The sequence below is a fragment of the Pelophylax lessonae genome (genome assembly GCF_965119305.1).
Source record: "Pelophylax lessonae genome assembly, chromosome: 6".
NCBI lineage: Eukaryota > Metazoa > Chordata > Amphibia > Anura > Ranidae > Pelophylax > Pelophylax lessonae.
Window position 1 is genome coordinate 311965069 of NC_138773.1, and position 23485 is coordinate 311988553.

General features: G+C 55.4%; 1 protein-coding gene across 1 annotated transcript in view; it reads left to right on the forward strand.

Annotated features, from left to right (window-relative positions):
- The window catches only part of XRCC5 (X-ray repair cross complementing 5), a 157767-nt gene that overhangs the window by 102634 nt on the left and 31648 nt on the right, over positions 1–23485 (forward strand). Inside the window, exons 14-15 of the mRNA XM_082261803.1 lie at positions 12023–12107; positions 15116–15185. Of these exons, the coding sequence (XP_082117929.1) occupies positions 12023–12107; positions 15116–15185 (155 nt within the window). The remainder of the gene's footprint in view (positions 1–12022; positions 12108–15115; positions 15186–23485) is intronic.

Below are 23485 nucleotides of genomic sequence, written 5' to 3' on the forward strand. Positions count from 1 at the left end.
TGTGAAGATAATGTATCCTGGGATTGTCAATCGTATGAAACACAGAAAAGAAATGAGGGTGCTTTATTCTTTTAAAGGCGTTATGATAAAAAGTAAAAGATGCCGCAGATTTTGTTGAAGGATACGTCCAGGCAAAATGAACGCTAAACCTGCTCTGTGCCACATTCTAAACCTAATCTGTATAACCCTGTAAAGCAAAAATCGCTGTACTTATTCTGCAGCCGATTCGGTCTCCAGCAGCAGAATCTCTGTGCAGGAGAGGGCTGACAACGCCTGTGAAATGAATTGGAAATGACATCACCCATAGACTTACTGTGAGGCTTCCGTTGTCGAGTTCCTCTCCTCTACACGTTGAAGCCCCGTGGGACCAGACCGGATTGGCTGCAGAATAGGTAAGTACAGCGATTTTTGCTTAACAGGGTTAGACAGATTAGGTTTAGAATTTGGCCCTGGATGGGGGCCCTTTGCTTACTTTCATCTGGCCCTTGGGCCTTATTCTCTCTACTGTCAGCCCCATCCTTGGTGTCAGTGGGAGGAATAGTGCCCCATCCTTGGTGTCAGTGGGAGGAATAGTGTCCCATCGTTGGTTTCAGTGGGTGGAATGGTGTCACTATTCCTCCCACTGACACCAGCGATGGGGCACTCACTATTCCTCCCACTGACACCAAGGATGGAGCACCATTCCTCCCACTGACACCAACGACGGGGGGCACCGTTCCTCCCACTGACACCAATGACGGGGGCACCGTTCCTCCCACTGACACCAATGACGGGGGCACCGTTCCTCCCACTGACACCAAAGACGGGGGCACCGTTCCTCCCACTGACACCAACGACGGGGGCACCGTTCCTCGCACTGACACCGACGACGGGGGCACCGTTCCTCGCACTGACACCGACGACGGGGGCACCGTTCCTCGCACTGACACCGACGACGGGGGCACCGTTCCTCGCACTGACACCGACGACGGGGGCACCGTTCCTCGCACTGACACCGACGACGGGGGCACCGTTCCTCGCACTGACACCAACGACGGGGGCACCGTTCCTCGCACTGGCACCAACGACGGGGGCACCGTTCCTCGCACTGGCACCAACGACGGGGGCACCGTTCCTCGCACTGGCACCAACGACGGGGGCACCGTTCCTCGCACTGGCACCAACGACGGGGGCACCGTTCCTCGCACTGGCACCAACGACGGGGGCACCGTTCCTCGCACTGGCACCAACGACGGGGGCACCGTTCCTCGCACTGGCACCAACGACGGGGGCACCGTTCCTCGCACTGGCACCAACGACGGGGGCACCGTTCCTCGCACTGGCACCAACGACGGGGGCACCGTTCCTCGCACTGGCACCAACGACGGGGGCACCGTTCCTCGCACTGGCACCAACGACGGGGGCACCGTTCCTCGCACTGGCACCAACGACGGGGGCACCGTTCCTCGCACTGGCACCAACGACGGGGGCACCGTTCCTCGCACTGGCACCAACGACGGGGGCACCGTTCCTCGCACTGGCACCAACGACGGGGGCACCGTTCCTCGCACTGGCACCAACGACGGGGGCACCGTTCCTCGCACTGGCACCAACGACGGGGGCACCGTTCCTCGCACTGGCACCAACGACGGGGGCACCGTTCCTCGCACTGGCACCAACGACGGGGGCACCGTTCCTCGCACTGGCACCAACGACGGGGGCACCGTTCCTCGCACTGGCACCAACGACGGGGGCACCGTTCCTCGCACTGGCACCAACGACGGGGGCACCGTTCCTCGCACTGGCACCAACGACGGGGGCACCGTTCCTCGCACTGGCACCAACGACGGGGGCACCGTTCCTCGCACTGGCACCAACGACGGGGGCACCGTTCCTCGCACTGGCACCAACGACGGGGGCACCGTTCCTCGCACTGGCACCAACGACGGGGGCACCGTTCCTCGCACTGGCACCAACGACGGGGGCACCGTTCCTCGCACTGGCACCAACGACGGGGGCACCGTTCCTCGCACTGGCACCAACGACGGGGGCACCGTTCCTCGCACTGGCACCAACGACGGGGGCACCGTTCCTCGCACTGGCACCAACGACGGGGGCACCGTTCCTCGCACTGGCACCAACGACGGGGGCACCGTTCCTCGCACTGGCACCAACGACGGGGGCACCGTTCCTCGCACTGGCACCAACGACGGGGGCACCGTTCCTCGCACTGGCACCAACGACGGGGGCACCGTTCCTCGCACTGGCACCAACGACGGGGGCACCGTTCCTCGCACTGGCACCAACGACGGGGGCACCGTTCCTCGCACTGGCACCAACGACGGGGGCACCGTTCCTCGCACTGGCACCAACGACGGGGGCACCGTTCCTCGCACTGGCACCAACGACGGGGGCACCGTTCCTCGCACTGGCACCAACGACGGGGGCACCGTTCCTCGCACTGGCACCAACGACGGGGGCACCGTTCCTCGCACTGGCACCAACGACGGGGGCACCGTTCCTCGCACTGGCACCAACGACGGGGGCACCGTTCCTCGCACTGGCACCAACGACGGGGGCACCGTTCCTCGCACTGGCACCAACGACGGGGGCACCGTTCCTCGCACTGGCACCAACGACGGGGGCACCGTTCCTCGCACTGGCACCAACGACGGGGGCACCGTTCCTCGCACTGGCACCAACGACGGGGGCACCGTTCCTCGCACTGGCACCAACGACGGGGGCACCGTTCCTCGCACTGGCACCAACGACGGGGGCACCGTTCCTCGCACTGGCACCAACGACGGGGGCACCGTTCCTCGCACTGGCACCAACGACGGGGGCACCGTTCCTCGCACTGGCACCAACGACGGGGGCACCGTTCCTCGCACTGGCACCAACGACGGGGGCACCGTTCCTCGCACTGGCACCAACGACGGGGGCACCGTTCCTCGCACTGGCACCAACGACGGGGGCACCGTTCCTCGCACTGGCACCAACGACGGGGGCACCGTTCCTCGCACTGGCACCAACGACGGGGGCACCGTTCCTCGCACTGGCACCAACGACGGGGGCACCGTTCCTCGCACTGGCACCAACGACGGGGGGCACCGTTCCTCGCACTGGCACCAACGACGGGGGGCACCGTTCCTCGCACTGGCACCAACGACGGGGGGCACCGTTCCTCGCACTGGCACCAACGACGGGGGGCACCGTTCCTCGCACTGGCACCAACGACGGGGGGCACCGTTCCTCGCACTGGCACCAACGACGGGGGGCACCGTTCCTCGCACTGGCACCAACGACGGGGGGCACCGTTCCTCGCACTGGCACCAACGACGGGGGGCACCGTTCCTCGCACTGGCACCAACGACGGGGGGCACCGTTCCTCGCACTGGCACCAACGACGGGGGGCACCGTTCCTCGCACTGGCACCAACGACGGGGGGCACCGTTCCTCGCACTGGCACCAACGACGGGGGGCACCGTTCCTCGCACTGGCACCAACGACGGGGGGCACCGTTCCTCGCACTGGCACCAACGACGGGGGGCACCGTTCCTCGCACTGGCACCAACGACGGGGGGCACCGTTCCTCGCACTGGCACCAACGACGGGGGGCACCGTTCCTCGCACTGGCACCAACGACGGGGGGCACCGTTCCTCGCACTGGCACCAACGACGGGGGGCACCGTTCCTCGCACTGGCACCAACGACGGGGGGCACCGTTCCTCGCACTGGCACCAACGACGGGGGGCACCGTTCCTCGCACTGGCACCAACGACGGGGGGCACCGTTCCTCGCACTGGCACCAACGACGGGGGGCACCGTTCCTCGCACTGGCACCAACGACGGGGGGCACCGTTCCTCGCACTGGCACCAACGACGGGGGGCACCGTTCCTCGCACTGGCACCAACGACGGGGGGCACCGTTCCTCGCACTGGCACCAACGACGGGGGGCACCGTTCCTCGCACTGGCACCAACGACGGGGGGCACCGTTCCTCGCACTGGCACCAACGACGGGGGGCACCGTTCCTCGCACTGGCACCAACGACGGGGGGCACCGTTCCTCGCACTGGCACCAACGACGGGGGGCACCGTTCCTCGCACTGGCACCAACGACGGGGGGCACCGTTCCTCGCACTGGCACCAACGACGGGGGGCACCGTTCCTCGCACTGGCACCAACGACGGGGGGCACCGTTCCTCGCACTGGCACCAACGACGGGGGGCACCGTTCCTCGCACTGGCACCAACGACGGGGGGCACCGTTCCTCGCACTGGCACCAACGACGGGGGGCACCGTTCCTCGCACTGGCACCAACGACGGGGGGCACCGTTCCTCGCACTGGCACCAACGACGGGGGGCACCGTTCCTCGCACTGGCACCAACGACGGGGGGCACCGTTCCTCGCACTGGCACCAACGACGGGGGGCACCGTTCCTCGCACTGGCACCAACGACGGGGGGCACCGTTCCTCGCACTGGCACCAACGACGGGGGGCACCGTTCCTCGCACTGGCACCAACGACGGGGGGCACCGTTCCTCGCACTGGCACCAACGACGGGGGGCACCGTTCCTCGCACTGGCACCAACGACGGGGGGCACCGTTCCTCGCACTGGCACCAACGACGGGGGGCACCGTTCCTCGCACTGGCACCAACGACGGGGGGCACCGTTCCTCGCACTGGCACCAACGACGGGGGGCACCGTTCCTCGCACTGGCACCAACGACGGGGGGCACCGTTCCTCGCACTGGCACCAACGACGGGGGGCACCGTTCCTCGCACTGGCACCAACGACGGGGGGCACCGTTCCTCGCACTGGCACCAACGACGGGGGGCACCGTTCCTCGCACTGGCACCAACGACGGGGGGCACCGTTCCTCGCACTGGCACCAACGACGGGGGGCACCGTTCCTCGCACTGGCACCAACGACGGGGGGCACCGTTCCTCGCACTGGCACCAACGACGGGGGGCACCGTTCCTCGCACTGGCACCAACGACGGGGGGCACCGTTCCTCGCACTGGCACCAACGACGGGGGGCACCGTTCCTCGCACTGGCACCAACGACGGGGGGCACCGTTCCTCGCACTGGCACCAACGACGGGGGGCACCGTTCCTCGCACTGGCACCAACGACGGGGGGCACCGTTCCTCGCACTGGCACCAACGACGGGGGGCACCGTTCCTCGCACTGGCACCAACGACGGGGGGCACCGTTCCTCGCACTGGCACCAACGACGGGGGGCACCGTTCCTCGCACTGGCACCAACGACGGGGGGCACCGTTCCTCGCACTGGCACCAACGACGGGGGGCACCGTTCCTCGCACTGGCACCAACGACGGGGGGCACCGTTCCTCGCACTGGCACCAACGACGGGGGGCACCGTTCCTCGCACTGGCACCAACGACGGGGGGCACCGTTCCTCGCACTGGCACCAACGACGGGGGGCACCGTTCCTCGCACTGGCACCAACGACGGGGGGCACCGTTCCTCGCACTGGCACCAACGATGGGGCACTATTCCTCCCGTTGATACCCTACTGGTGACTAGTCCTTATCCCTCAGCTTGCCTTTTTTTGGGCACAGCTCTAGGTCCTCATTTAAGGGTAATGTATATTTTGTTATTCTACTTAGCTGGAGCCTCCTGCTTTGGGTGTTCATAGCTTGCTGGTACTTGTAGTTGCCCAGCTTCTGTAGCCATTTGAGCCATTTTATACAGTTGCTTCACTTTTTATACCCTCCAGCTGCTCGGGTTTCCAGCTGAGTGCTTTTCAGGGTGATGCAGAGATGGTAATGAGAGGCGGAAGGGAAAATACATTTAATTTCTCATCGCATGAATTGGGCTGTAAAGTTTTGAGCTCGGCGGCCAAACGAGCGGCTCTGTGGCTGCTCCGCAAGGCTGCCTCCGGTTTATGCCTGGCCTTCTCTGCGAGGGGTGAAATTTACACGGCTTGTGAACAGGTGCAGAAATCTCTGCCGAAACAATCCTTCAACTGAATGGATCACACTTAATTAAGCTCGGAGGTTTGTGGCAGAATGAGTTATTGTTTCCTCTCACGCATAAAGAATGAGGCCGCCCTGTCTGAGTTTGGTGTCCCTGTATGCAGGCAGAACTCGGCACTGGACAGTGAGCACTGCTTGGGAGATAATTTTAAATATCATATAAAGTTATTTAATCAGCAGCACAATTTTACAAACTTTATTTTCACTTCCCCCTTTTTCTTTTCTCCATTTCATCTACCTGTTTCCTCTGCAGTTTCTTTCCTTCATCCTCTTTCTTCTTTTCCTTTCCAATCCCTTCGGATAATGTCACACTTGTATTCTTGACGCTGGCGACAGCTCACTGGTGGCAGGATCACTTTGCAAGGCAGAGATATGCTCACCTGCTTCCATGATGTTTCTCTCTCTCCTGGCTGGATGAATGAGGCGTCACTCCTTTGCCGGTGAGTGACATTCTGCAGCGAGGGAGAGAGCCTCACTCATTCATCCAACAAGGGAGCGACACAGTAAAAAGCAGGTGAGTATTTACTCCTCTTTGAGCGATCCTTGCACTGGATAGTGTTCACCAAGGACAGGATTGCAAGTGTGCTGTGGGTCTAATGCTGGCCATACACTATACGAAAAGCTCATTTTCGAAAAACCAACACGCGGCCGTGAGAGCAAACAATCATGCCATCATCTAATGATCAATAAATCGTTCAATGGACATGAATTAATCAGTTTTTTGTTTGTTTTATCACATATACCTAGTTCAAACAGTTTGGACGAGAAACACATTAACCTTTCAGTTTATCGTTTATTTGGCAGAAAATTTCCAAACTTGTCCTTCGTTTTTTCAGCTCAAAAACATCACAGCTGATTACCAATTCATGCCCATTAGCCGAAAAACAAAAGAACTGTCCAAATTACCAAATTTCCGCAGATTTTTCATAGAGTTTGGCTAGCATTAGTCATGGCTTCCTCTCCTGTTCCTTTTCCTCCCCGCCCTAAAGTCTTTCTAAAGTTAAAAGGTTTTTTTCACCTTAATGCATTTTCCCTTCCCCTGCCTGTCCTCTCCTCCCTTCCCCTGCCTGTCCTCTCCTCCCTTCCCCTGCCTGTCCTCTCCTCCCTTCCCCTGCCTGTCCTCTCCTCCCTCCCCCTGCCTGTCCTCTCCTCCCTTCCCCTGCCTGTCCTCTCCTCCCTTCCCCTGCCTGTCCTCTCCTCCCTTCCCCTGCCTGTCCTCTCCTCCCTTCCCCTGCCTGTACTCTCCTCCCTTCCCCTGCCTGTCCTCTCCTCCCTTCCCCTGCCTGTCCTCTCCTCCCTTCCCCAGCCCTTCCCCAGCCTGTCCTCTCCTCCCTTCCCCAGCCCTTCCTCTCCTCCCTTCCCCAGCCCTTCCTCTCCTCCCTTCCCCTGCCTGTCCTCCCCTCCCTTCCCCAGCCCTGACCTCTCCTCCCTTCCCCAGCCCTGTCCTCTCCTCCCTTCCCCAGCCCTGTCCTCTCCTCCCTTCCCCAGCCCTGTCCTCTCCTCCCTTCCCCAGCCCTGTCCTCTCCTCCCGCCTGTCCTCTCCTCCTGCCTGTCCTCTCCTCCTGCCTGTCCTCTCCTCCTGCCTGTCCTCTCCTCCCGCCTGTCCTCTCCTCCCGCCTGTCCTCTCCTCCCGCCTGTCCTCTCCTCCCGCCTGTCCTCTCCTCCCGCCTGTCCTCTCCTCCCGCCTGTCCTCTCTTAACTTCCCTCCGTTCCCTTCCCCAGCCTGTCCTCTCCTCCCTTCCCCAGCCTGTCCTCTCCTCCCTTCCCCAGCCTGTCCTCTCCTCCCTTCCCCAGCCTGTCCTCTCCTCCCTTCCCCAGCCTGTCCTCTCCTCCCTTCCCCTGCCGGTCCTCTCCTCCCTTCCCCTGCCGGTCCTCTCCTCCCTTCCCCTGCCGGTCCTCTCCTCCCTTCCGCTGCCGGTCCTCTCCTCCCTTCCGCTGCCGGTCCTCTCCTCCCTTCCCCTGCCGGTCCTCTCCTCCCTTCCCCTGCCGGTCCTCTCCTCCCTTCCCCTGCCGGTCCTCTCCTCCCTTCCCCTGCCGGTCCTCTCCTCCCTTGCCCTGCCGGTCCTCTCCTCCCTTGCCCTGCCGGTCCTCTCCTCCCTTCCCCTGCCTGTCCTCTCCTCCCTTCCCCTGCCTGTCCTCTCCTCCCTTCCCCAGCCTGTCCTCTCCTCCCTTCCCCAGCCTGTCCTCTCCTCCCTTCCCCAGCCTGTCCTCTCCTCCCTTCCCCAGCCTGTCCTCTCCTCCCTTCCCCAGCCTGTCCTCTCCTCCCTTCCCCAGCCTGTCCTCTCCTCCCTTCCCCAGCCTGTCCTCTCCTCCCTTCCCCAGCCCTTCCCCAGCCTGTCCTCTCCTCCCTTCCCCTGCCTGTCCTCTCCTCCCTTCCCCAGCCCTGACCTCTCCTCCCTTCCCCAGCCCTGACCTCTCCTCCCTTCCCCAGCCCTGACCTCTCCTCCCTTCCCCAGCCCTGACCTCTCCTCCCTTCCCCAGCCCTGACCTCTCCTCCCTTCCCCAGCCCTGTCCTCTCCTCCCGCCTGTCCTCTCCTCCCGCCTGTCCTCTCCTCCCGCCTGTCCTCTCCTCCCGCCTGTCCTCTCCTCCCGCCTGTCCTCTCTTAACTTCCCCTCCGTTCCCTTCCCCAGCCTGTCCTCTCCTCCCTTCCCCAGCCTGTCCTCTCCTCCCTTCCCCAGCCTGTCCTCTCATCCCTTCCCCAGCCTGTCCTCTCCTCCCTTCCCCTGCCGGTCCTCTCCTCCCTTCCCCTGCCGGTCCTCTCCTCCCTTCCCCTGCCGGTCCTCTCCTCCCTTCCCCTGCCGGTCCTCTCCTCCCTTGCCCTGCCGGTCCTCTCCTCCCTTGCCCTGCCGGTCCTCTCCTCCCTTGCCCTGCCGGTCCTCTCCTCCCTTGCCCTGCCGGTCCTCTCCTCCCTTGCCCTGCCGGTCCTCTCCTCCCTTGCCCTGCCGGTCCTCTCCTCCCTTCCCCTGCCTGTCCTCTCCTCCCTTCCCCTGCCTGTCCTCTCCTCCCTTCCCCTGCCTGTCCTCTCCTCCCTTCCCCTGCCTGTCCTCTCCTCCCTTCCCCTGCCTGTCCTCTCCTCCCTTCCCCTGCCTGTCCTCTCCTCCCTTCCCCTGCCGGTCCTCTCCTCCCTTCCCCTGCCGGTCCTCTCCTCCCTTCCCCTGCCGGTCCTCTCCTCCCTTCCCCTGCCGGTCCTCTCCTCCCTTCCCCTGCCGGTCCTCTCCTCCCTTGCCCTGCCGGTCCTCTCCTCCCTTCCCCTGCCGGTCCTCTCCTCCCTTCCCCTGCCTGTCCTCTCCTCCCTTCCCCAGCCTGTCCTCTCCTCCCTTCCCCAGCCTGTCCTCTCCTCCCTTCCCCAGCCTGTCCTCTCCTCCCTTCCCCAGCCTGTCCTCTTCTCCCTTCCCCAGCCTGTCCTCTCCTCCCTTCCCCAGCCTGTCCTCTCCTCCCTTCCCCAGCCCTTCCCCAGCCTGTCCTCTCCTCCCTTCCCCTGCCTGTCCTCTCCTCCCTTCCCCAGCCCTGACCTCTCCTCCCTTCCCCAGCCCTGACCTCTCCTCCCTTCCCCAGCCCTGACCTATCCTCCCTTCCCCAGCCCTGTCCTCTCCTCCCGCCTGTCCTCTCCTCCCGCCTGTCCTCTCCTCCCGCCTGTCCTCTCCTCCCGCCTGTCCTCTCTTAACTTCCCCTCCGTTCCCTTCCCCAGCCTGTCCTCTCCTCCCTTCCCCAGCCTGTCCTCTCCTCCCTTCCCCAGCCTGTCCTCTCATCCCTTCCCCAGCCTGTCCTCTCCTCCCTTCCCCTGCCGGTCCTCTCCTCCCTTCCCCTGCCGGTCCTCTCCTCCCTTCCCCTGCCGGTCCTCTCCTCCCTTCCCCTGCCGGTCCTCTCCTCCCTTGCCCTGCCGGTCCTCTCCTCCCTTCCCCTGCCTGTCCTCTCCTCCCTTCCCCTGCCTGTCCTCTCCTCCCTTCCCCTGCCTGTCCTCTCCTCCCTTCCCCTGCCTGTCCTCTCCTCCCTTCCCCTGCCTGTCCTCTCCTCCCTTCCCCTGCCTGTCCTCTCCTCCCTTCCCCTGCCTCTCCTCTCCTCCCTTCCCCTGCCTGTCCTCTACTCCCTTCTTCTGCCGGTCCTCTCCTCCCTTCCCCTGCCGGTCCTCTCCTCCCTTCCCCTGCCGGTCCTCTCCTCCCTTCCCCTGCCGGTCCTCTCCTCCCTTCCCCTGCCGGTCCTCTCCTCCCTTCCCCTGCCGGTCCTCTCCTCCCTTGCCCTGCCGGTCCTCTCCTCCCTTGCCCTGCCGGTCCTCTCCTCCCTTGCCCTGCCGGTCCTCTCCTCCCTTGCCCTGCCGGTCCTCTCCTCCCTTCCCCTGCCGGTCCTCTCCTCCCTTCCCCTGCCTGTCCTCTCCTCCCTTCCCCTGCCTGTCCTCTCCTCCCTTCCCCTGCCTGTCCTCTCCTCCCTTCCCCTGCCTGTCCTCTCCTCCCTTCCCCTGCCTGTCCTCTCCTCCCTTCCCCTGCCTGTCCTCTCCTCCCTTCCCCTGCCTGTCCTCTACTCCCTTCCCCTGCCTGTCCTCTACTCCCTTCCCCTGCCTGTCCTCTCCTCCCTTCCCCTGCCTGTCCTCTCCTCCCTTCCCCTGCCTTTCCTCTCCTCCCTTCCCTTCCCCTGCCTTTGCTCTCCTTCCTTCCCTTCCCCTGCCTTTCCTCTCCTCCGTTCCCTTCCCCTGCCTTTCCTCTCCTCCCTTTCATAAGTTTATGTCAAAAGTTTATGTAGGGAGGTGAGGGGAGGGCCAGAGAAGCTGGGCCAGCATAGAGATTGATTAGACACTCCCAGAAGAGGGGGGGGGATGTGACGTACAACCGGAGACAGTGTTGTTCTAGAGAATTGGCTAGTCAATTTTTCTAGCATGTTCAAAGACACATTGGATGTGAATAACAGAAAAAAATTATTTATATACAGGGAAATAAATGCAGCTAAGCATATAATCTATGCATGTTGTGCTTTTACCTGCATTTTTTAAAGTTGGTGACTGCTTTTGTACCATGATACGTTTTTCAAAAGCCAATCAGTGGCCCTTTTTTTTGCCCAGTACATTGCCGCCATGCGTCCAATCCGCCGGATGATCAGTGTTTAGCGAACTGTCATTAGACAGCTGGGTACACAGAGACACCTCACCGAGCCAATTAGTGGGGTTGGGTACTATGTGATCGCTGTGATTGGTTATCACAGCAATCACATTTTTACAGTGCTGATCCCTCCCCTTCCCCTTACAACACGGGAAGTAGCGGGATCATGTAGATGTGAATGGGGAAAGAATGAATGGATCTGCAGAGATACTTTTTTTATTAACCTGTTCATCCCCCTCCAAATACTATCTCCATGCTGTGACTATGTGACCTGTATATTAACTCTTTCACCTCCCTAATCCTGAACATCTGAACATTAAATTAACCCCTTCACCGCCATCCTTCCTCTGTGTATGACCCATACATTAATGTATCTGGTTCACTGGTTTCATTATGTGTTTAACATTCCTCAGTACCAGCATGTTTCTTCCAAAATGAAACTTTTTGACTCCCAAGGTGATCTAATTTTTTGCCATAACTTTTTGAAGTTTTTGTATTTCTCTGGCATTTTTATTTTAACAAAAGGTCAGGGAAACAGTTTTTTTAAACTTTAGAGTTATAGTAAACATGAAAAACCCAGCGGTTATTTAATACCACCAAAAGAAAGCTCTATCTGTCTTATGATATAAAACTAATTTGGGTACAGTGTTGCATAATTTAGTAATTGTCAGCCAAACAAAAACATTTTCTGGTAATGAAGAGTGTTACAGGCTGGTACTTAAGCTTCCTATGAATTCATACAGTACATATTGCAAGTAGGTTACCTTGCACATAAATTCTGGATTGGCTTTCGCTGTTTTTCAGTACAGAGGGCTGTTACCCATAGCAGATGGTCAAAGTTCATTTTTTACTTCTAGTTTGCTGCGAGCTACTGCGTCTTATGACACTATACTGAATAAGGTCCAAACATTGATATATTCAGCTATATGATTTATTCTGTGTTACAGAAACCCGGAACTTGATGCCAAGAGACTCAAAGAGGAAGATGAGGATTTCAGCGTCTCTCACCTGGCCGATGGCAATGTCACTTCAGTAAGGAGAAATAATTTCTTAATGATGTTTTATTATTGCAGGGGCATCTTGAAGTCACAGGCGTATATTGACAGATTATGGCCAAACTGTGGGCCCCATGTGTTCACCTACAGATCAAATTCAAACTTCCTCACCTCCTAAACTTTGAGTCTAATTGGTCGATGTTGGCAATTAATTCCAGTTGTTTGCCAAAACATGTCAAAGAAAGAAAAAAAAAAAAAATATATATATATATATATATATATATATATATATATATTAAGGATCGACCGATTATCGGAGGGCCATTATTCACCTTAGCCAATATATCGGTATCGGCCCCAGAATGGCCGATATTACTGATATTCCAATTATTGCTCATGTAAGGGTAAAATGATGTCAAATAGCATAATTCCGTTTAGAAATGTTAATGAATATGCCACTCACATATGTACAAAAGATATAAGCAATTCCACATTAGTGGATCTGCATCTCTCACCCACTTGCCGTAAGTGATACCCGGGTGATACCGCTCCTTTCGGCACCCACTCAGTATCGCTCCGTCCCTCACCCGCTCCATCTCCCACCCACCCGATACTGCTCAGTCTCTCACCCACTTGCCGTAAGACCACGTGACCTCCGAGATCATATGCCGGACAGAGCGGTATCACCCAGGTGTCACTTACGGCAAGTTGTTGAGAGACGGAGCAGTATCGGGTGGGTGGGAAACGGAGCGTGTGAGAGACGGAGCGGTATCGAGTGGGTGCCGGACAGAGCGGTATCATCGGCTATCACGTACTGCAAGTGGGTGAGAGATACTGATCTGCCAGCAGATCCGCTAATGTGGAATTGCTTATATCTTTTGTACACATATGTGAGTGGCATATTCAATAACATTTCTAAACAGAATTATGCTATGTGACATCATTTTACCCTTACATGAGCATCACTACCTAATGGTTGGAGGAGGAGAAGACTAGTATCAGACCTTTTTTTTTTTTTTTTTTTTTTTTATGAATTTTTATTAAGTTTTCAAAGATAACAAACAAGAGGAACTGTAGTAGTAACATAGTATCGTATATCAAGAAATACAATGCAATAATACATACAGAAGGATGTGGGGGGGGATCCGTCATCCAACATCCATCAACGGGATAAGTAAAAACTGGTAGGTAAGGTAGGGCAATGAGCGGGGTTGACAAGCAATGTCAATATGTGGCATCTTATTTGCTAGAACTCATCAGGAGCATCAGGAGCACAGAAGCAACCATGCAATAACAGTGAAAAAAAAAAAACAAAACTAGTGATTCCGTAAGGACACACGTGAAAAACAGGTAATCAAAATGAGCGGTACAGTGTAATACATGAAATACATGAAGGGGTGTAAACTGGGCATCATATGAGCGAAAAAGAGAAGGAATATATGTAATGCGGAGGAGGGAAGGAAGGGAATTAAGCCAAGGCTTATATGAATCCACCACGCGCGTGCCGCCCTAGTATCAGACCTTGACATAGGATGTACAAAATATCGGCCGATACCGATACGCCGTGACCAATATATCGGTATCAGCCCTGAAAAAAACATATTGGCCTATCCCTAATATATATATATATATACACACACACACACGAATAAGGGGGTACAAGGCCCAGGCAGTAGAATGAACTGGAGGGGGGGTGAATATTGGGGGGGGTGGCAATTGCTGAAATCAATCCCCTGTATGGCTCTCTCTGCAGCAGCTGAAAGCTGGATTCCTCTCTTCTCCCTCCTGTTGGCTTTCAGCTGCTGCAGGGAGAGCCATGCAGGGGATCAGTTCCAGTAATTTCCCCCTTTCCACACCGATCACCCTCCCTGTGCACCATACGTTTACCCTTGCTGCCCAGGCCCCTTCTGTGCTCCCAGCTTCCCTCCTCTCCTTACCGTTGGCAGCTGTAAGCACACAATGGGATCCTTCAAAATAGAGAGTGGGGGAAGGGTCTTGTAAATGTTATATTTACCAGCCACTTCCTTTCCTGAATGAACAGAATGAGTGATCGGTACTGATCACTCATTGTGTTCATTCACAACTGAAGCATTGGCTGTATGGGGTCCTGTGGTTTCTAACAGTAGCCCAGTATATACTATTGACTTCCTTCTTAATATTATATTTGCTTGATTGTCACTGCCCAGGAACAGGTACACAGGTAAGACCGCATTCACAACTGCGAAAGGTTCCAACACCGATTTAGATGAGAGAACCCCCACATGGAGTTACCAGCGATAAGCTGCTGGAGGCAGTCCAAATTGAAAACAATAGGAGCCTGTTGATTCCTTCAGCTAATTGCGGCTGTTTGAATGTACTCACTCATGGAGCAACCACCTGTGAGTGATCAGCACTGGATGCAGACAGCCTGCCCGCAGGGTTGATTACTCAGGTGATTGCTGCATGAGCGATTATAAGCGTGCAGGAGTCGGCTGCCTCCCATTCCTTTAATAGAGGAGCCTTTCGCAGCTAATTGCCGGGATTTTCTAAGCCCTACAAAGCTTATTAAGGCTGTCCAGAGCTTCGACTGTGAGACTCTTGAGTGTTAAGCTGGCTATACATGGATCAAAATTTGGACGGTTCAGGAGGGACCAGATGAATTTCGATCCATGTTTGGGCAGGGTGCTTGTACAAAGGTTGATCTATCATAAAATTATAGTGGGCAGTGCTGATCAGTGTATTCTGATGGTGGGATGTCTCCCTGCTGTCAGAATCCAATACCTCAGTGGGGGTAATTCAGTGTGTGGATGGTGGAATCATGTAATTTTTTTTCTGTTCAACCCACGTGTTGAAGTGGCTGTACCAGGATAATAACTGTTGTACCAAAATTTCCAGCAAGGGATGAGCTTTTCAGTAGAAGTGATCAGAGCGGCTCTACAGCCACCTGATCACTACCACAGGATGCAGAAGGGGACCCACCTGCATCGGGCTGAGCAAAGGCGACATTGCTGGTGAAAATGACTGAAGACCTTGTATTTGTGATAATCCGATATCCTCTTGTTTCAGGTGGGCAGTGTGAATCCGGTGGAAGACTTCCAGGCTTTGGTCAGGCAGAAAAACATGAACTTCCAGGATAGTGAGTTACATCTATGTACTTCATACTTCTGCGGGTGCGGGAATCGCAGCGATACCCACAGTGAAAACGCACAGGCCTGCCATTCATTCTGAATGGCACCCTCAAGCATGTAAAATCGCAGTGCAGGAACTGCAGGGAAAACGCATGGCCAATAGGATCATGCAAATTGCCTGCGGCCGCGTCTTAAAAGTTGTGGGCACCTTTTTTTTTTTTTCTTCGGAAACACAGGCATAGCAGCCCATCTATTTGAAGGTTTTATGACAGTGGACAGACCGGCACATTGAAGATTGAGAAAGGAGGCACTTACTGGGGTTGGAAAGGGCAAATGTACCAAAGAGGCAGTTGTTTTTGCATTTATTTATTTATTTATTTTAAGATATATTTATTGGAATTTTCACACCAATAGTACAATTTTTAAAGTGTTGACTATGGGGATTTTTAAGTACCAAAGTTTGTCGCCATTCCGTGAGTGTGCGCAATTTTGAAGCATGACATGTTGGGTATCTATTTACTCGGCGTAACATTATCTTTCACATTATGGAAAAAAATTGGGGTAACTTTACTGGTTTCTTATTTTTTAATTCTAAAAAGTGTAATGTTTCCAAAAAAATTGCATTTGGAAGACCGCTACGCAAATACGGTGTGATAAAATATATTGCAATAATCTCCATTTTATTCTCTAGGGTCTTTGCTAAAAAATATATATATATATATATATATATATATAATGTTTGGGGGTTCTAAGTAGTTTTCTAGCAAGGATTTTAGCTTGTAAACACCAAGTGTCAAAAATAGGCCTGGTGGGTAAGTGGTTAAAAAGAAAAAAACTGCCTTCTATAGCACTTTAACCACTTTGCCACTGTTCACTAGAGCTCTACTGCGGCAAAGTGGTTCGTTATCGTCTGGCGACGTAGACCTACGTCGCCAGACACTCCCCTTTCTCGCCCCCGGAGGCTTGCTCCCTCTGTATTCAGTCACAGCGGGAGTCAGGCCAGGGGAGGAGCGGTGGCGATCGCCGCTGCTCTTCCCCGATCGTCGGAGAATCGAGTCTGGAGATCCGCCCGCTTGTGTAAACAGAGCGGGCGGTTCTCCTAAGTGACAGGCAGGGTCAGATTGCAGGGTTCAGCATAGCTGAACATGCGATCTGTCCTTGTGTCACTCAGTTGCCTCCCCCCACACATGTCAGTAAGCACCAGGCATACATTAACCCCTCCCTCTCCAATAAAATTAACCCCTTCCCTGCCAGTGTCATTTTTACAGTAACAGTGCATATGTATAGCACTGATTACTGTAGTAATGTCACTGGTACCCCCAAAAGTGTCAGTCAAGGGTCCCATCTGTCCGCCGCAATGTCGCAGTCCCGCAAAGAAAAATCGCAGATCGCGCCATTACTCGTTAAAAAAAAAAAAATGACCGAAATCTTTCCCTTAGTTAGTAAACACAATAACATTTGCGCAAACCAATCAAAATAGGCTTATTGTGATTTTTTTTTTTACCAAACATAGGTAGCAGAAAACAAATTGGCCAAAAATGTAAAAAAATTTTGATTTCTCTTACGTCCTCCGACAGTCGCCGCCACTTCATAATCTTCACTAATGGGGGTAATTGACCTTTGCTCCGCAGGAGTAGCTAGGCAACAACATTTGTTAATATCAAAGCTTTTAGCATATCACACCCCTAGGGGGTGGTCCCCTCAGTTAATACCTCCCTGCTTCCTGCATTCTCAACTCAGTTTCTAATGCCTAGCTTAGGAGTAGCTGGCTGATCCTGTGCTGGGGCTTTCAGTCTCAGCCTTCTATCCTCTTTTTGATTTTATTTGAAGTATTTTTCTCTTTCTTTTACTTAGCTGTTCTTTTTATCAGCATTAGTTTAGTTTCTTCGGATGAAGATGATCATGCGGAGCTGGGTCTCGGACTGGCCACCCTGGATCCCAGGGTTCAGGGCCAGGGGCTTCCCAGCCTGCCATCGAGCGTTCAGCTCAGGTTTCCCTGGCATATTGAACGACCCATCCCTGTTCGCTGCAGGGATGCTGTCTGTGAGGTGGCTACCTCACCGGACGCCATTTGCGGTTTCGCACCGCAGTTCCACTGCGTCCTGACTGCGACACTCCCTGTCCTCAGTGCAGTGGTTTGGTCGCTGGAGAAGGCTCCCCACGCTGTCCGGACTGGTAAGTGCAATTCTATGTGGGGACCTGTCTGTTTTGGGTGTCAGTCTGTGACTGTGTGACCCTGCATGTCTGTGTATCTGCTGAGCTCCCTGTCAGATTCCTGTGTGGAATAGCTGCCTTTCTGTGGGCTGCGGGGGGGGGGGCTCTCCCGCTCTGCTATGTGAGAGTATGGGGCAGACTGGGTTTTGGACATGCTGTGCGGCGGCCGCTACTGCGTCCCGCCATTTTTTTGCGGCAAAATTATGGTGACCGGCCCTGTGTGGTGAGGCGCTGTGTTTTGGCGCCAAACGCCGCCATTTTGGCGGCGATCGATCGTACGGCCACATGTCGGCGCCATTTTCTCATTGCCTAAAAGGCCTCAGCCGAGCGGCCATGTTTGTGTAGCCTGCATAGGTTTTATAGGGCGGTCAGTCATCACTTCCTTTTGCTCTGGAACAGCGATCGGTGGCAGCAGCCTGTGTGGTCTCTCCAGGTTTTTACCTTTACTTTTTCCTGTAATTGCTTGCTCAGTGTCCTTATCCCTGTGGGGGTCGGTACATACAGTAGTGTGCGGTGGGCTGCGCTCGCCGCGGTCTTAAAGGGGCAGTCCTCCTTTTTTCAATAATTGCTGGGGCATGGATTCTCAGGATTGCAAGTTTCTTCCCACCCTGGTGGGGGGCCAAGGGGCTGCTGCATCCCCCGAGGGGGCTGATCTGGCTGCTATTGTAGCGAACCTGGCTTCTCAGGTGCAGATGCTAATGGCTGATCGATCCGCAAAACGGCCCAGATTGTCTATTTCCTCTGATTCAGAGGGCGATGGGGCTGCTATGGCTGGAGTGCCCTTCTCAGTGTCTCGCTCATCTCTGGACCTTGGGGGGTCTGAGGGGGAGGCTGAGGTGGAAGGGGTTGATAATTCTCCCCCTGGCTCGCCTGAAGAGTTTGCACTCATGGATGAGTTGGTTGCTTCTATCAAGGAAACACTGCGTTTGCAGGATGAACCATGTCCTCCTGCTTTGATGTCCTCTTATGGGACGCAAAGGAAACGCAAAACAGCGCAGGTTTTTCCCTGCCCTGCGGAATTTCAGCGCGCTGTTGATGAGCAATGGCGCAATTTAAAGAAGCCATTTACTGTGCCAAGTAAGTTCAAGCTGCGTTATCCCTTTACACCCACCACAGGTGGATCACGCGGTGGCGGTTTTGAACAAATCCACTGCGATCCCTGCTGAGGATACCCCGGTGTTCCGGGACCCTACGGACAGGAGATTGGAATCTCTTGCCCGTCATGCTTATACGGTTGCTGGTTCTATGCTGAAGCCTATTTTTGCTTCCATTTTGGCAGCCCAGGCTATTGCGGATTGGGCGCAGGTGCTCAGGCGCACCCTGGTGGCTGACTCTGCTCCACCAACAACATTGGCTATGGTGGATCAAATTCATCAGGGTGTCATGTATTTGTGCGATGCGGACTTGGATTTAGTCCCTTTGGCTGCACGCCTCTCAAGTGTGGCGGTATTGAACCGTCGCCTGATATGGCTGAAATGTTGGTCGGTTGACCAATCATCTCGCAAGACTTTAGCTAATTTGCCCTACGCGGGATCTCGCCTTTTTGGCGAGTCTTTGGATACTCTGATAAAGGGAATTTCCGGGGGTAAGAGCACTCTCTTACCCCAAACTCACAAGAATAAGTTTGTTCGCGGTAAGAAGAATACTTCGTTTAGACCCTCTCAGGGGTCCTTTCGTGCCTTTCGGTCGCAATATAAGGGCAAGCCCTTCAAGGGCCAAGGCTCCCAGAAAAAGCCGTGGGCGGGTAAGCAGAAGTCCGGCCAGTCCGGGTCCGCTGCCCATGCCAATTCGGCCTGAAGGGGCGCCCTCACCCGGTTCCGGGGTGGGGGGGACGTTTGCTCGGTTTTCTTCAACCTTGGCTGGCCCGCATTCGGGACAGGTGGGTTCAGGAAATCGTTCGATCTGGATACAAGATCGAGTTTCTCTCTCGGCCGGCGGGCAGATTTTTTCCCTCAAATCTTCAGCTGTCTCCGGAGCGCTTGCAGGATCTGTACCTGGCGGTGCGGGACCAGGGAGTGGTGGTTCCGGTACCTCATCGGGACAGATTTCGGGGGTTCTATTCCAATCTGTTCACTGTGCCCAGAAAGGAGGGCAAGGTACGTCCGATTTTGGACTTAAAGGCTCTGAACCGCTTTGTGCGGGTTCGCAAGTTCCGCATGGAATCCCTGCGCTCGGTGGTGGCTGCCCTGGTTCCGGGGGAATTCATGGCCTCCATCGACTTGAAGGATGCGTACCTTCACATCCCCATTTTCGAGGGTCACCGGAGGTACCTTCGATTCGCCATTGCAGAGGATCATTACCAGTTCGTGGCCTTACCCTTTGGTCTCGCTTCGGCTCCGTGGGTTTTCACCAAGGTGCTTGTGCCGGTCCTGGCTTTATTGAGAGCCCAGGGCATCTCTGTCCTGGGGTATCTGGACGATATCTTGATTCGGTCTGCGACCAGTCAGGGCCTGGTGAACGACCTGTCCATCACGATGCAGACTCTGCAGGAGTTCGGTTGGACGATAAATTTTCCTAAGTCAACGCTGTGTCCGTCGGCTCGTCTCCCCTACCTGGGGATGATCCTGGACTCTGTTCAAGCGAAGGTCTTCCTGCCGGAAGACAAGCTTCGGACACTTCAGAACAAAGTCAGGTCCCTCAGGGACAATCAGTGCTCGTCCCTCCGGACGTGTATGAGGTGTCTGGGATTGATGGTCTCGGCTTTCGAGGCGATTCCCTTCGCCCAGTTTCACACGCGGGATCTTCAGGCGGAGATCCTGGCCAAGTGGGACAGGCGTCTGCAATCTCTGGATCTGCGGATTTCATTGGGCCGCCTCACCCGAAGGAGTCTTTTATGGTGGCTCCAGTCCCCGGCGGTGTCGGGGGGCAAGTCCTTTTGTCCTTTGTCGTGGACGGTAATCGCCACGGATGCCAGCCTGTCGGGCTGGGGTGGTGTTCTGGGCGTTCTGTCCGCCCAGGGAACTTGGTCGGAGGAGGAATCCTCCCTTCCGATCAACATTCTGGAATTGCGAGCGATAAATCTCTGCCTTCTGCATTGGACGGACAGGCTTCAGGGCCGTCCGGTTCGGGTGCAGACGGACAATGCCACAGCGGTGGCCTACATCAACCACCAAGGGGGCACCAGGAGTGCCCGAGCGGCTCGGGAAGTAGCCGACATTCTGTCTTGGGCCAAGATGCACGTCCCGGCGATATCTGCAGTTCACATTCCGGGGGTGGAGAACTGGCAGGCGGATTATCTGAGCCGCCAGACCCTGGACCAGGGAGAATGGTCCCTTCACCTGGATGTCTTTCAGATGTTGTGCGCGAAGTGGGGTTCCCCAGATGTGGACCTGTTCGCGTCTCGTCTAAACAACAAGGTGGAAAGGTTCGTGGCAAGGACGCGCGATCCTCGGGCAGACGCCTCAGACGCGTTAGTGGCGCCCTGGCATCAGTATCGTCTGATGTATGCCTTTCCACCGATTCAGCTGCTGTCCAGGCTTCTTCGCAGGTTGGCCTCGGAACCGCACACGGTGATTCTGGTGGCGCCAGACTGGCCTCGCCGGTCTTGGTACGCAGACCTCGTGAATCTGGCGGTCGACGCTCCGTGGCTCCGTCTGCCTCTTCGAGAAGATCTCCTGTCTCAAGGACCGATTTTCCACCCTGCTTTACAGTCGCTGGCTTTAACGGCCTGGCTGTTGAAAGCCAGGTCCTGAAGGATAGGGGTCTCTCCCCTGAGGTCATTCCCACTTTGATCAAAGGCTAGGAAAGCCTCTTCGGGAAAAATTTACTACCGTACTTGGAAAGCGTTCTTTGCCTGGTGTGAGTCCAGGGGGTATTCCCCTCGCTCATACTCGGTGTCGAGAATGTTGGCTTTCCTCCAAACTGGAGTGGACCAGCGTTTGGCGCTGCCCACAATTAAGGGTCAGATTTCTGCGCTGGCCGTTCTTTTTCAATGCCCTGTGGCGTCTAATTCATTGGTTAGCACCTTTTGTTCAGGGGGTGCGACATTTGGCCCCTCCTAGGAGGGAACCTTTGCCTCCATGGGTCTTGAAATGGGTTCTGTCCGTGTTACAACAGGCTCCCTTTGAAAAGATCAGGGAGATCTCGTTGTCTCTGTTGTCCAAGAAGGTTGCCTTTTTGGTGGCGATCACTTCGGCTTGCAGGGTATCGGAGCTGGCGGCCTTGTCCTGCAGCTCTCCCTACTTGGTGATTCACTTGGATAAGGTGGTCTTACGACCTAACCCTTCTTTTCCTCCGAAGAGGATCTCGGAATTTCACCTCAATGATGACATTGTCTTACCTTCGCTTTGTGCGAAGCCTAAGCATCCAAAGGAGGTGGCTTTGCATTCCTTGGATGTGGTTTGGGCGATCAGAGTTTACCTGTCGTCGACTAAATCCTTTCGCAAGTCAGATTCTCTATTTGTCCTTCCAGAGGGACCTCGGAAGGGCATGGCGGCGTCGGCTGCGACCATCGCCAAATGGATCAGACAGACCGTTGTGCAAGCCTATGCTTTGAAGGGGAAGGTTCCTCCTTTCCCTGTGAAGGCGCACTCTACCAGGTCTCTGAGTACGTCTTGGGCCTATCGTCATCAGGCTTCTGTGGCCCAGGTGTGTAAGGCGGCGACTTGGTCGTCCGTTCACACCTTCTCAAAATTTTACAAGGTGGATGTTCAGGCATCGGCAGATGCTTCCTTTGGCCGTAAAGTTCTTAGTGCGGCAGTGCCTTAGGGTCCCTTGTTTGGGTCCTTGGCTGTTGGGGTGTTTTTACCCCTAGGTTACTTGTTCTTCCTGGGTTGTTGCTCCTGTTGAGCACGTTTTTCCTGTTGCCCAGTTGGTTCTCTTACTTTGGTAAGGTTCCTTTTTCTGATGTGGGTACTGCGTTGCTTTAGGCGCGGCTGCGTTTTTCCCACCCCTCATGTCTACACTGCTCTGGGACGTCCCCATTAGTGAAGATTATGAAGTGGCGGCGACTGTCGGAGGACGCAAGAGAAAACGGAATTTTTGTAAAATCTTACCGTAAAATTCCTTTCTCTGAGTCCTCCGACAGTCGCCGCCCCGCCCCTCTTTTGGGGTTTGTTTATGTACTCTACTGCTATGCTACTGAAACTGAGTTGAGAATGCAGGAAGCAGGGAGGTATTGACTGAGGGGACCACCCCCTAGGGGTGTGATATGCTAAAAGCTTTGATATTAACAAATCTTGTTGCCTAGCTACTCCTGCGGAGCAAAGGTCAATTACCCCCATTAGTGAAGATTATGAAGTGGCGGCGACTGTCGGAGGACTCAGAGAAAGGAATTTTACGGTAAGATTTTACAAAAATTCAGTTTTTTCCATTTTTTTTGGGGGGGGGGGGATTTCATATAAAAAAATGTGAAAAATATTGTTATTTTTTCAAAATGTACACTTTTTTTGTTTATAGCGCAAAAAGTAAAAATCGCACAGGTGATCAAATACCACCCGTGGTTAAGCTGTCCCCACAATCTTGATGGTGCCAGAATTGTGATGATACTTATCCATATGAGGGTACCTTGCCACGTGGGGGTCTGGTTTATACTGCTGTCTTAGTCTTTGGCTATTGTGCATATGCACCCCTAATTTTTTCTTTTTCAATAAAGTTTTATCCGGTAGCGCACTAGGCATTTGTGCCCTTTTGATTTTTGTCTATAAAGTGTATATACTTTAAAAAAAAAAAAACTCAGACACTGAGCCCCGGTTCACACTTCTGCGAGTGCCGGGTTCGCATGTAATGTCGGAGCGCACTGCTCCGACATTACATGCGATCAGCTGTGCGGTGCGAGTTTAGCCATACAGTTTGTATGGCTAAATTCGCATCGCACCCGGAGCAAACACGCACAGGAGGCATTTTTGCAGCCGCATCAGGATCGGATCGCACAGCGGTTCACACTTGTGCGATCCGTTCCTGTGCGAACTGCACGATCGCACTGCGATATGCGATCAAACTGAGGGTGTCGTTAAGATTACATTGACACCCCCAGCGTATCGCATATGGCAGTGTGAACTGCCGGGGGTGCGTGTGCGATGCGGGAACAGGCTGCGAATTCGCAGCCTTCCCGCATCGCATAAATGTGAACCGAGCCTGAGTTGATTCTTTTAAA